At 49.8% G+C, this 12,735-nt stretch overlaps 6 protein-coding genes across 6 annotated transcripts in view; 5 read left to right on the top strand and 1 right to left on the bottom strand.

Moving 5' to 3' along the window:
* Positions 1-257: 257 nt before the first annotated feature.
* Positions 258-1,916, top strand: CNBD0930 (hypothetical protein; the record flags this gene model as incomplete). The annotated part of the gene is made up of 2 exons (XM_770951.1): positions 258-564; positions 616-1,916. The coding sequence occupies 2 exons, from the start codon at positions 258-260 to the stop codon at positions 1,914-1,916; spliced, it is 1,608 nt and encodes a 535-aa protein (XP_776044.1).
* A 503-nt stretch (positions 1,917-2,419) lies between these two features.
* Positions 2,420-3,841, top strand: CNBD0920 (hypothetical protein; the record flags this gene model as incomplete). The annotated part of the gene is made up of 4 exons (XM_770950.1): positions 2,420-3,073; positions 3,136-3,255; positions 3,317-3,635; positions 3,690-3,841. The coding sequence occupies 4 exons, from the start codon at positions 2,420-2,422 to the stop codon at positions 3,839-3,841; spliced, it is 1,245 nt and encodes a 414-aa protein (XP_776043.1).
* A 38-nt stretch (positions 3,842-3,879) lies between these two features.
* Positions 3,880-5,755, bottom strand: CNBD0910 (hypothetical protein; the record flags this gene model as incomplete). The annotated part of the gene is made up of 3 exons (XM_770949.1): positions 3,880-4,945; positions 4,992-5,650; positions 5,705-5,755. The coding sequence occupies 3 exons, from the start codon at positions 5,753-5,755 to the stop codon at positions 3,880-3,882; spliced, it is 1,776 nt and encodes a 591-aa protein (XP_776042.1).
* A 199-nt stretch (positions 5,756-5,954) lies between these two features.
* CNBD0900 (hypothetical protein) lies at positions 5,955-7,837 on the top strand (the record flags this gene model as incomplete). The annotated part of the gene is made up of 7 exons (XM_770948.1): positions 5,955-6,167; positions 6,214-6,436; positions 6,488-6,990; positions 7,045-7,171; positions 7,224-7,594; positions 7,647-7,768; positions 7,825-7,837. 7 exons carry the CDS (start codon positions 5,955-5,957, stop codon positions 7,835-7,837), a joined length of 1,572 nt encoding a protein of 523 aa, XP_776041.1.
* A 2,117-nt stretch (positions 7,838-9,954) lies between these two features.
* CNBD0890 (hypothetical protein) lies at positions 9,955-10,786 on the top strand (the record flags this gene model as incomplete). The annotated part of the gene is made up of 3 exons (XM_770947.1): positions 9,955-10,425; positions 10,476-10,722; positions 10,755-10,786. The coding sequence occupies 3 exons, from the start codon at positions 9,955-9,957 to the stop codon at positions 10,784-10,786; spliced, it is 750 nt and encodes a 249-aa protein (XP_776040.1).
* Positions 10,787-11,138: 352 nt separating this feature from the next.
* Positions 11,139-12,735, top strand: part of CNBD0880 (hypothetical protein) — a gene marked incomplete at both ends in the record, with an annotated part of 2,586 nt that continues 989 nt past the window's right edge. The window contains one exon of the mRNA XM_770946.1: positions 11,139-12,735. This exon is cut by the window's right edge and continues 60 nt beyond it. Within this exon, the coding sequence (XP_776039.1) occupies positions 11,139-12,735 (1,597 nt within the window).

Here is a 12,735-nt window from a genome sequence, read left to right as displayed (position 1 = left end):
TGAGGCACTTACTGAATGTATTAATCTAGAGTTGAAAAAGTAAAAAGATGGAAAATGAGGTTTCTGAAATTGGAGGAAGCGCGAGGAGTGACGCCCCATTCAAGAGTTGTCCAATTTTTGACCTTTTTCACAAACGGGTGCCCGGCGTTTCGGTATTTGGGAAATGTGGCGGTCAAGATGATCGCTATTACACCATACACAATGGGCTTGTTATACATCCTGGATGCATTGCGGCGAGTCTCCGTCTTCATCCAGCTATGGCCCATCCCCCTGCACCAGATGCCGTCCTTCATTTGGCAGCGCTCCATGCCCTCGCCGCTGCAGGCTTCGCGTCCACCTCCAGGGCAGCAAGCATCACCCTGTCCACAGCCATGGCACACTACCTGCGTCTCGTGGCTGCCACCTGTGTAGAGCGCGCAAATCTCGCAGGAAGGAGCAAGGTCGCTGCCCTCGATGTGGCAGAGGCCCTCGAAGCACTTGGTGTCAGAGTTGGTGAGCTGTCTGAATGGGCCGACGAGCAAGGGGAGGTTGTGTTCGATAAAGGACCTTTGAGCGGCCTAGATGGTGAGTATCTGTCAATTGCTCTGTCCTATGTGTTGACGACAGTCATCTTAGAATATGTACAGGAGGGATTATCAGTTGAAGAAGGAATCGCGCAGTTGCGGCTCGTACCTGAGTCAGATGTAGAGCACGACGAAGAGCTTGAAGATGACGAGGACGATGTCATGGACGATGGCGGAAGCGTCAAATCAGAACAGGAACAGATAGACGTTAAGCCGGATCTGCTGGACATGCGCCCACAATCACCAGACTTATCCTGGCTGCCTTCATTGCCTGATGGGGACGACGTTACTGCGCAGCCGACACGTCAACTCTCTGCTTCTCTTCCGCCCGTCCCAGAATTATCCGCTGCCCCCCAGTCGATCGCCGAGCGGTACCGTCGCGCCATTCCGTATGCATCCTCCCAATTATCTCAAGCCCATCCGTTATCTCCTCCTCACCAGTCTCCTCCGCCGTCCGTTCCAAATTCCACCACATCACTTCCGAGCCTCATCTCCACATATTCTGCGGTGGCTTCCGACCCCTCTATTTCTCTTCGTCAGAACGATCTACGGCGGCAAGCTGCCGAGCTCCTACGCCGTACTATCACACCCGTTGACGCATTTTCACCCAAGGACACTCTTTCAACTTCTATTCCTCCTATCAGAGCGTCGCCGATTGTGCCTTCACATTCGGATATCCTTCCTCCTAAACTCGTACCTATCAATCCCCGGCCAGATGGTATCCTCTCTTCACTTGTGCAGCAGCTTTCTTCTCCCTATCTTCCTCCTCCACTGCGTGACCGCCTCACCTCCCTTCGCCCTCCCGTGGCACAGATGCGGCACGGCGAACCCGTGTTGTATGGCCCGGCTGTCCGCGGACCAGATGATGCGTTGTTAGCCAAGGCAAAAGGTAAGCATGGGGAAGAAGCTTATCCCGAAGCTTTTCTGCGGAGAACGTGGAACTCTGGGCCGAGAGGTGCGGAAAAGTATGGGAGGCGGGCGTTGCCCACGGGGCGAAGGGTTGTCTGTTCTGGAGAAGGCGAGCCTGTGCCGCGAATGGGCCAAACTTCATTGCCCGAATCCCTGCCTGTGCAGGGCAGCGAGACTAATCAGGACGCGAGAAAGGTGCTGTTAAGGTTGTCAAGCCATGGTCCGACACTTACCTCGGTATCAGATGGCCACAGTCTGAGTCCACGGACTCAGGTTGAGTCGAACGCTGTGAGAGAGGAGACGATGGCAATAGACGCAGGGTCGTCTCCAAAGGTGACAAGTACCGCGGCCGAGGCTCCAGCTGCTATTTATGAGACTGGAGCTGAAACAATAACTGGCATGAAGGTGAATGGAATGGGTCTGGGAGATATTGAGATGCAGTAGCCTTATGTACAATATATTATGTAGCATCATTTGCATCGGACCAAAAGACCTGGCGGACATTCATTGTGTTCCATGCATAATTTAGTAAACGCGACCCCTCATTGCATGCGTGGTGGTCGCGGCATGCACGAAAAATAAATGCATCTTCTTCTCTCTGAAGAGAGAAAAAAAAAAAACCAACGGTGGGGATCGAACCCACAATCTCCCGCTACCGGCTGATTTTAAAATCATTTAATAGGAAGCGGACGCCGTAACCATTTGGCCACGCCGGCTTAAATAATGCCGGAACTCATTTCCGTTTCCATACATAAACAAATAACTTATCCTGAACGGTGCTGAAACTTGTAGATGTCAACAAAAGCGCGACGCGATACGTAAAGCAATTGACTATTTCTGTGTTCTTGTAACTGTCAACTGTCACTTTCCTTTTTCATTGCATCTTGGACAGTCTTGTCATTATCGATCCAACCATCACCTTACTACAGTCAAACAGCCGAAGGATAATGGATTCGCCACTCCTCCCCACTCTCTCCCGCTCTAATTACTCTGTGGACGAAGACAACAATGGCGACGCCTCACTTTCCCTTGCCGATCTTTCAATCGCTTCTGATGGGCCAGATGGATTGAGCCCTTTGCCGCCGCCTCGACAGCTTGCTCAGCATAGTCAATCTCAGATAAAATCACTGTATGCGCAGGAGTCCGGACATATCGGGGCTATCGGTGGAGCGGGAACTGAGAGTAGTGCCACATTAGGATCGACTTCAACGAGGGAGAACATACCACCCACTGCCATTTCTAATGACATCCAAGGGGATACGGGAACAATTTTTATGGGTAAACCAAGGTTTTCTCTGTTTGCGCCATCTCGTCAAGCGTATGAAGATGATGACCGGCAGTCGGTCATGGAAGAGGAAGGTGACAAAAGAACCTCAGCTATCGAAGGCAGGGATGATGTGACCATATCGAATGAAGATTACGAAAGAGAAGAAGACGGAGAAGAAGAGGACGAAGAACGGGTTCGACCACATGAACATTCCAGACAGCGTGATTCTGACGGGGAGAAGAAACTTCGCGAGAGCCTGTATGAGCTGAGAAAATTCAACGAAGTGTTTGAAGGATTTATCGGATCTTTGGAAGGCGTCAAGGGACACAATGAGGTAAATTCTGCATCTTAATTTTCCTTGATTCTCAAGTACAATATCTGACAGAAGGCGAGCAGAGGCTTGCTGAAAGAGTACAACAAACTTCCTTGCTGCTGGATGAATATACAGCGATTCTCGGCCAGGCCGAGCATACCCAGCGGTTATTGCTCAATCCTCGCTGGACTGGTAGCTCAGATGTACGTCGTCCTTCTCGTCAACGCTTGTCTAGGGATGCTGACAGAGTCTCTTGTGTGACAGGATGCAGCAGCGATAGCAGCTGAAGAACAAGCTCGTGCAGCCGCCGCTGCTAAGGCCCTTGAGGAAGCTCAAGCCGCTGCTGAAGCTGCTCGAGAAGCAGAAGAGCAAGCGAGGAAATCTGCAGAAAGAGAGAGGGCTCAAAGTGAACTCCGAACGAGAGGTGGGGGAACGAGGGGTAGAGGTACAGTAAGGGGAAGCGGGTTGGCTAGAGGAAGCAAGTTGGCTAGAGGAGGAAGCGGATTGGCAAGAGGAGAAAGTGGATTGGCTAGAGGAGGAAGCGGATTGGCTAGAGGAGGAAGCGGGTTGACTAGAGGAAGAGGTGAGTGTTTCTCTCTGAGAGACGTAGGTGCAACGGTATTCACGCGTCATCCAGGAGTTGGCACCAGTGTTACTAAGCCCTCAGTGGCTCCTCCAAGACCCGAAAGTGCTACCGCCTCATCTGCGGCTCGAAGAGGAGGAAGTACAGGTACAACAGGGAAATACTCACATGTGAAGAGCAGCGGGTATGGCCCTCGTCAAACATAAGTATTACATAGAATTACAAAGACCCAGTATAATGCAGCTTATTGGGATACACAAACGTCCCTAACTTGTTCCCCTAATTTACTACCTCTGAACCTCTTTAAACCTTCGATAAGCTCCTTGTCCTCTTCTGTCAACACATCTTCCCGCTTCCTCTTTGATTCTCCGGCGCTTCTACGTTCGGTTCCTTCAGGATGAAGACTTGCTAGCTTGCGTTTCATGACCTTGACAAACTCCTCCCCAGGCTGCTTTTCGGACATCAGTGCAAAGGGAAACATTTCCCCCTCTCTGCTCTTCCTTCCCGGCTCCAACCCCTCTCTTCGTTCCAAACCTTTGATAACAAAGCGTCCTGAAGCATCAACACACGGTTCGCATGCGGGGAAAGTCATGCGAGTGAGGTTGATCAGTTCAACCGGCGTAAGTAACCTGCTTTCCCGTGGTGCTTGTGGCAATGGGTTTGGCTCAGCAGGGAAGGACGCGGGAGAAGGTTCATTCTGATCTGATTCTTCGACAGTGGGTGGTTGGTCTTCTTCTCCCTGTGTGTCACCTAAACCAGCGTCTTCAAAGGCTTTGAGTGACTCGGCGTGATTACGCAACTCAGCCTCCTCGTCTGAAAGGCCATGGTGACCATTCAGATGGGCATTACCGTTGCTCGTCCCGGACACTCCCGTGAGCAAGGAGGAAAACCTTGCAGCATAAGAAGTGTAAAGGTCCGTCTGGGTGATATTTGACCCGTTTGTTCCTGGCTGGCTCTGAAAAGAGCTCAACAACCAACTGCCTGCTCGCAGAGGCTCGACTAGTCCTTCCATCCCTCTTTCCCACTCTTCGGGGTCGACTTCCCTATCTTTCCTTCCCTGGGCTTCGTTGTCTCCGAGTGCGTCTTCTCTCTCTTTGTCCTTCTCCTTCAACCCTTTCAGAACATATTCTCCATCATCTCTGGCCATTTCGCAGCCTGGGAAGGTAGCGCAGGCTAATTGTATGAGGTCTTGTCCACCTAATAAAGGAGTAGATGAGGAGTATGGGTCAAATCGATGACGATACGAATTGTAGAGGGTTAGTTGGGGAACTTGAGAGGTAACCGGGGCAGAACGGTATGTTATTTGTAACCTGTGGAAAGTTGGTGTTGTTCTAATTGTCAGGAAATATGACTCACCATCCCGAAGCTCTCCCAGGTTCCTCCATCTTCTCTAGTTGTTCCAAGCCCCTCAATTTGTTTCTTCGTTGCCGGAAATATTCTCTGACCTTGTTCCAGGGTCTGCCCGTCCTGGCCGCCAGCCTTTCAAGCTCTTTCCTATCCGGGTTGGGATTGCGGGCATATGATTCCCGAAGAATAGCAATTTGGTCATTGGCTGAAAGAGGAGCGGATGGCCGAGGAAATGTATCAGGCAGGGGTGAACGACGCAGCGTCGATGGACCAGCAATGGAAGTCGCAACGCCGGTCGGCGACAGGGCAGTGAATGGTTGTCGAGAAGGCGGAAATACCGGTTGACGAGGGTGGTGTTGCGAATTTGACATGTGGGGTTCTTCCCGCATGTGGATGTCCCTCTCATTACCGTTCGAACCTTGTCGGCAGGTCTCTGTTTCTTCTGCTTCTTGTCTGTCCGCATTAGCCTGTACATGAGCAACAGCCGCTTCTATTGCTTGAGCTGCCACCTGTTTTGCAAGCTCCGTCTGCATATCTGTCTGGCCAGGACTGTGTGTATCCCTTGTATCCCGCTCGTGGCGCATATCTAGATGGTGATGGATGTCATGTCCGAGCATGTCGCCTTGTTGCTGTCGCTCTGGCGAGGGATATTCGTCGGCGATATTGGACTAGGTCATAGTTGTCAGCCCTGCTTGTCACTATACAGCTGAAGGCGTACGCACAGCATCCTCCGGACCTCTTGGGGTGTGCATGTCCTCGTTCTTGCCCTCCATGATGGTGTATGCAGGTGAATTTGGGCCGGAAATTGTTGGATAGAGATGTGGATTGGATATTTACACCCAAAACAAATAACCGGCGCAGGGAATTGTTGGGCAACCAAATATTGCACTTTCTCCCAGAATTTCAGATTTCCAAGTCCGCAAAGTCACAAACTGAACTCATACTAAAAAAAAACATCCACAACCTTCCACCATGGCAACTCAACTCCCCCCGCCAAAACGGCAGAAGTCGGCCTATTCGCAGTCCCAAATGCCCAAGGTCGAAGAACCGGCGAAAGACGTCCCCTCAATTGTGGTCCAGTTCAAATCGGCAGAAGATGGATCCAGTCTTGGTCCTGCGATTAACTTGCCTGCTGATACCGCCAGGGATGCTTTACAGATGCTTGTAAACAAACTTAGGGGAGAGGTCAGTGTCCGATTCATTCGTTGCACAGCCGCTGACTCTAACACAGGATGAGGATCCTCTGCCGTACGCTTTTCATCTCGTTCCTAAAGAACCTTCAACTTCAACGACTCCGGCATCTGCTCGAGTGCAAATCAATAACTCTATTCAATCCGATGCTCTTGAAGCTAAAAAAAGTACTTTCTCTCCGGAAGACGTGTTTGAACTATGGTGTGAGCCGCAAGCGGTTTTTAGGGTTAGAAGTGTTGGGAGGTGCAGTGCTACATTGACTGGTGCGCGAGCTCTCTGCATCTATATAGTACTGAAACTGACAGCCACTGCAGGCCATTCATCGCCAATCCTTTGCTGTGCTCAGTCTCCTACTGGTCGGTATGCTGCCACAGGTTCGGGGGACGCCAACTGTCGAGTGTGGGACATGGAGACTGAGACCCCCAAGTGGACTCTCTCGGGCCACAAGGGTTGGGTTCTGTGTGTGGAATGGGATTCTCGGGAGAAGATCCTTGCTACAGGTGGACATGACGGACAAGTCAGGCTCTGGAATCCAGCCACCGGCCAACCTTATGGTGCGCCCCTTTTGGGCCATACCAAATGGGTTACTGCGCTGGCTTTCGAGCCTCTCCATCTCGTCCCTAAGAGCTCATCTGGGCCACGTATTGCATCTGCTTCAAAAGATGGCACTGTTCGAGTTTGGAATACGTCTACCAGAAAGTTGGAGTTTGTACTTACCGGCCATGCCGCTAGTGTCAACTGCTTAAGATGGGGAGGTGAAAATGTCATATACACAGGAAGCAGTGACAGAACTGTCAAGGTTTGGAGCGGCGTTGATGTGAGCCATCACTTATTGTAGACATAAAGAAACAAGGAACTGACAGAATTACAGGGCAAGCTTATTAGGACACTCTCAGAACATGCCCATTGGGTTAATACTATGGCACTCAGCACAGATTTTGTCCTGAGGACTGGTCCATTCGATCACACTGGCAAGACCCCTACCAATGACGAAGAAGGTAGGCACAACCTGATAGTTTCACTTGCTTCGTCTGCTGACATCTTCGATAGTCAAGAAACGGGCGGAGGAGCGGTACAAATCCGTTATCACCAACCAGCCCGAGACTCTCATTACTGGTTCTGACGACCACACCCTTTACCTTTGGCCTGACCAGGCTTCCTCGTCCTTCTCATCCACTTCCACACCCAAGAAACCTCTCGCTCGGCTGACAGGTCATCAAAAACAAGTTAATCATGTTGCATTCTCTCCTGACGGCCGAATGATTGCCAGTGCAGGTTTTGATAATGCCGTCAAACTTTGGGAAGGAAGGACAGGGAAGTTTATTGCAAGTCTTAGAGGACATGTGGCAGCGGTATACAGGGTTGCTTGGTCGGCGGACTCGAGGATGTTGGTTAGTGCAAGCAAGGACACAACGCTCAAAGTAAGAAAGTTTAATTCGTACGTAGTAAGAATCTACTAATCCACCGTGGTAGTTGTGGAACCTCAAAACTTACAAGATCCGCGTCGACCTTCCCGGCCATACTGACGAAGTGTACTGTGTGGACTTTGTTGCAGACAAGGTCGTCAGTGGTGGCAGAGATAAGACCGTGAAGATGTTAGTTCGCCAGTAGACGTCGGATTGCCTTTCTCAATGCTGACCCTTGTTCGTAGTTGGAGGAATTAAAACTCGATGAAGAACGACCCACAGATCGCAGACTGAAACCCTGGCATGCTGTAACATACTTATTATATGTCATCTGCATATGCATATTTTAGATTCAACTGCCCACCCAAGGCGAATATCGCCTGCGCAATGCCGCAAATGTAGTGAACATGCGCCCAGAAACATCGGATTATACACACCCATAAGAATCCCATCACTGCTTAGACCAGATTTCCATCGGTGCTCTCGAAGGAGCTGACACACCATCCATCCAGTTTCTAGAGAAGTTACGCTTTTAGCTCCACTGGGTAACCACTGCCTTTGAAGTCAGCCAAACCAAAATTTGGTTGGCGATGTGCTCGTAAGACGTGAGGCAATGTGATAAGACCTTACTATATTTTCGGGGATCACCATTGCCTTGACTCATAGTATAAGGATTTAAAGTAAAACCAGGACACATTTCAAAGATTGTCTCGCCCACGTTAAGACGAGACCGGATGAGAAAGCCTAACCTTAATCAAATAATTGTTATTGCCATTCTCCTTCAGTGTGCGTTGTTCTTGAAAGACTGACTGAAATTCTTATCATAGTGCGCATCGATGTCATCCCCAAGAATGATAATGATACGATGTGCAATGCTCCTTCCTTCCGGCTTTCGTACTAAAGACGGAGGAGTTGCCGATCTTCTTCCTGAGCTCCACCGGTGTGGTACTTATTTCTCTCAATCTTTTATCGTCCAGCCGTAGTGACTTCAGATCCAATTCGGGGAAAAACAACTTTGGTGGTACACCCTTTCAGAATATGGAGCTCGTTCGATGGTCAGTACGATCGATTATTCATCAGATCAAAGAGCGCGTTCATTTGAACTGATCGTTGTTGTGAGTTTCCGTCTGTCGGCCGTCCAGAAGCAGAAATCATGGGAAGGTAGATTGCATGGTCACGATGAGTAATGCTGTTCGCACTAATCCTGAATGAAAGAGGGGAACAAAAACTTCGTTGTTTATTACTAGTACCGTGCGACGAGGGAACTCATTTGAACTGTATCTATCATCACTCTGGTGGAGAACATCTGGGTCAGTTGTTTGCCGAGGTTAATTTAATGCTAGAGATATGTTTCATATATGATGCAAACCCTTGTTACGAAGAGTGAACCCTGTGCATACATCATAATAGTACTCCGGGGAATCCCCTACGCAGTCAGACGGTATTTACCGCATGCGTCCTCGATCGACTGAAGAAGAAGACCGATAAATGGTGGACAAACAAACAGTATGACGCAATGGTAACATACAATTCTTACAGTGATAGATGCAGCCATCATAGAGCAACAAACACAAATACATCCTTATGTGAAAGATACAATTAATTATAACACAATTATGACATGATAAAGTTCCATAGTAGGTGCTATATGATGAATGGCAGTAAGTCACGGCTGGTGGGAGACACTGCAGTAGCGAGTATACGTAACGACGCGAACTGCAGGCCCTGCCGTCGTTTCAATAATACTTTGCGGTGTCTGTCTATGGGTATGCGTCCCAGCCGCGCAACGGTCGCACTCCTTATTTACTTGCACGGTAGTAGGTACACAAGCGATGTCTTTTTAACCCATCATGATGCATGATGCCTGCTGTCGGTCTTGGATCTGTAATCTTTGAAACTTCCACAAAAAGCATATTTTGAAAGCTAAAGGGAAAAACGAAGGCAGAGGACAGAGACGGAAGAGAAAAGGGCCGACGGTTAGTAAATTACATACTACACGTATTGCGGGACGCAGAAGGCAGAAGTGAACAAACAACCGGGGTGAGTAAGAAGAAGTCGGAGGTGCCAGCGAGTAACCAAACAGCGCGTCGCGGTGACACCTAGCCCATACGTTATTAACCGATTAGCTACTTTTTATCGGTCTAAAAATTCTGGATTTATGATGGATTTCAGGGTGTGAAAAAGGCGTGTACCTGAGGGCGGGACGAGTCCAAGGTTTCTGGGTTGTTTGTTTGGCGGGTTTTAATGGAAGTGGCACTCTGGGGCGGGACGAGTTTTGGCGACTGGTTTCCCTTGAGTTTCGCCAGCGTGAACCACAACATATTACTTTCTACTTTCTTCGCATCAAACAATTTGTATATACTGTACATACCCCCATGTCCACTGCTGAACGTTCTCCGCTTTCACTACAACCTCCTCTCAACGATGCCGACCTTTTCTCCGACTATCCCTGTCCACCAGGTACGCCCACCACAGGCATGTACGCCCGAGACGGACTGTGGGATGAGCTGGAGGGGATAGACGCGTCTTCTTCGTCGGGCTTGAACTGGGAGAACAGGTCTTCATCCCCAACTGTCTATTGGTCTGCTCAGACTTCTAGGAAAACATCACTGGTGCCCACTATAGATAACGCCGGTAAGAGTGTGGGGAGGCGAGGCACTTTCTTTGCAGACAATGAAAGAGGACCTACGGTGAGGAAAAAGGCATCCAACGGGGAGAGGATTTTGGGTGTGGATGAGCCGATGAAAAGAGTGGTGAAGCAAAAGAGTTTCAGGATGCTTAGTGGAATAGCTCTGGGGAAGAGAAATGAGCTGAATGTGCAAGTGGCAGAGGATGTGGATGATTCGGTGGGTCCCTAATATGCTTTGAACCCAATCCATGGCTAATAAGAGTCTAGTTTGAGGCCCCTCCACCAATGCTGTCATCTCCATCTACATATATATTGTCTTCCCCAGTGTCAATCACTTCCCCTTTGCAGTCACCGATCAACCACACATATCCAGGCAATTATTACTCTTCTCCTAGTAATTACCCTTCCCCATTACATGACTTTGGTCCACCCCTCACATCGCCATCCAATCGTCAGTCCTCCAAGGAGAATGTCAAGCCATCACAGTCGTCAATGTCTTCTTCATGGAAGAAGGGTATGCGCAAGCTTTTTAAATCCAAGTCGCAGGCGGCTCTGCGGCAATCCCCCCAACAATCTAACCAGCCCCTTCCACCACTTCCAACAGGCCGCAACAATCATGTTTCTCATACTCCTCCCGCCGGCGATCGACGCGCCCCTCTCGGAGAGTTGAAACGCAACAACATAATGTCTTTCTTTGCTCAGTCAACTCCGGAGGGGAATGAGCGCGGGTTTACTCATCCTTCTCTCCCCCCCGATCCGTTTGAATCTCATCTTGATATTGCTGCCGACCCCTCTGCCTTACGTCCACCTTCACCATTACGTCCTAAGCTGCGATCAAACTCGCCCAGCCTTAGAGATCTGAAAAATATGCTTTCTTTACCGTCACGGCCGAAGATAGCCAAAGCCAAATCATTAGCGAACCTACGATCAATGTCGACGAGGAAAATCAATCCTGAGATTGATGAGATGCCTGTAAACCGAACTGAGAAAAAGGATGCTGTAAGAGGATTAGTCCAGAGGCCTGATGTCGAAAAGAAGGAAGACTCTCAGAACGATCTTCAAGGACCGCCGCTTCACCAACGCGTAGATTTACCTGCTCCCAGTCCACCTCTTTTACCCCCTAATCCACCTTATATGATACGTTCCATTTCTAGTGGACCCACAGAGTTAGGGACACCTCCAAACGTTCCTTTACCGCCCCCACCCATTGCCACACCGCTGTCGGACTCTTCATCATCCACCTCGCCAATTAAAAGAAGTGGCTCAACACCTATGCTTTTGCCGAGATCCAGGTCGACTAGCATGAGCTTGAAATCACCACCAACCAGCTCCTCATTCTTTGATCTGTATGAGCAATTGGGCATTTGGCCCAAGGGTGAGAAGGATGAGAAAAAGGACGACGGCATTGTGGGGAAATCAGAAGAATCGGTCGAGTCTGACCCGGAGAATACACCGGCTGACGGTACTGTCAAGGAATGCTCGGGCGAAGTCAGCCCCGTTACCGACCTGATACCCACCAAAACGATGTCTTTGTCTTCTCCAGTCGTCGGGGCCAGCTCCGGCTGGGGACCTATGTTTGGAATTGTTTCTGAAGGGTCGAGCTCTCCTGTGGCGCACAGACCATCTTCTGCCGGTGTCCCTTCTTCAGGCGCGGATGCCAACTCGGATCAACAACAACCGCAACAAACTTCATTATCTAATCATATCGACCCCTCAGGAGAACTCACCAACCCCACAGAGGAGATAACCCCAAACGCGAAACCATCCTCCTCCAGAAGCAGCAACTCCTACCCTGCCGCCCTAGAAATTTCCACCTTCACCGTAGACCCAAGACTGTCTAGCGATACACAACCGACATCCGTCGCCATGTCCATCAAGAACAGCAGGACTTCAAGGATGTTTGGTGCCTCCAGTGACAAGTCTTCGAGAGATGAAGTTATTGATGCGAGAGAAGACCTGGATATTGGTGGAACAGAAAAAAATGGTGATGATGAGGACGACCTGCCACTATGTAGGATTCATCCAGACGCTGCTGCTGCCCAGCAACAACGGCGTGAAGTTCGTGAAATACGGGAGAGATCCCAAACACTCTCTAAAATTAAAGTGCGTGGACGTAATCCTGGTGGGGACACGGACTGGGATGGCGAAGGCGGTGTGCCGGCACATGTTTTGACACGGAAGTTGGAGGCAGCCTTGGCCATGATGGAGCAGACGGAGCAGACGGATCTGGCGAAATCTGTTTCGCATCAACATGTGTCTCAAATAGGCGGAAAGCCTGCTCTCCCTCCTCTTCACATAAATCGTCGTCCAACGCGGTCCGATTCCTCAGCAGCGCGGAAGCCGAGCCCCATCGAAACCATTTCCAACAACCCCCAATCGCCTTTACCCCCAATCCCCAAACCTCCTACGAAGCTTCTTACTGCCATTGTTATCTCAGATAAGTCAACTAAGCAGATCACCATTGACATACAGCCTAAAACAACGGCACGAGACGTCCTTGTCAATGCCTGTAAAAACGGGGATCTGA

Source organism: Cryptococcus neoformans, chromosome 4, assembly GCF_000149385.1.
Source record: "Cryptococcus neoformans var. neoformans B-3501A chromosome 4, whole genome shotgun sequence".
NCBI classification, from domain to species: Eukaryota; Fungi; Basidiomycota; class Tremellomycetes; order Tremellales; family Cryptococcaceae; genus Cryptococcus; species Cryptococcus deneoformans.
This window is presented reverse-complemented; position numbering and strand designations above follow the sequence as displayed.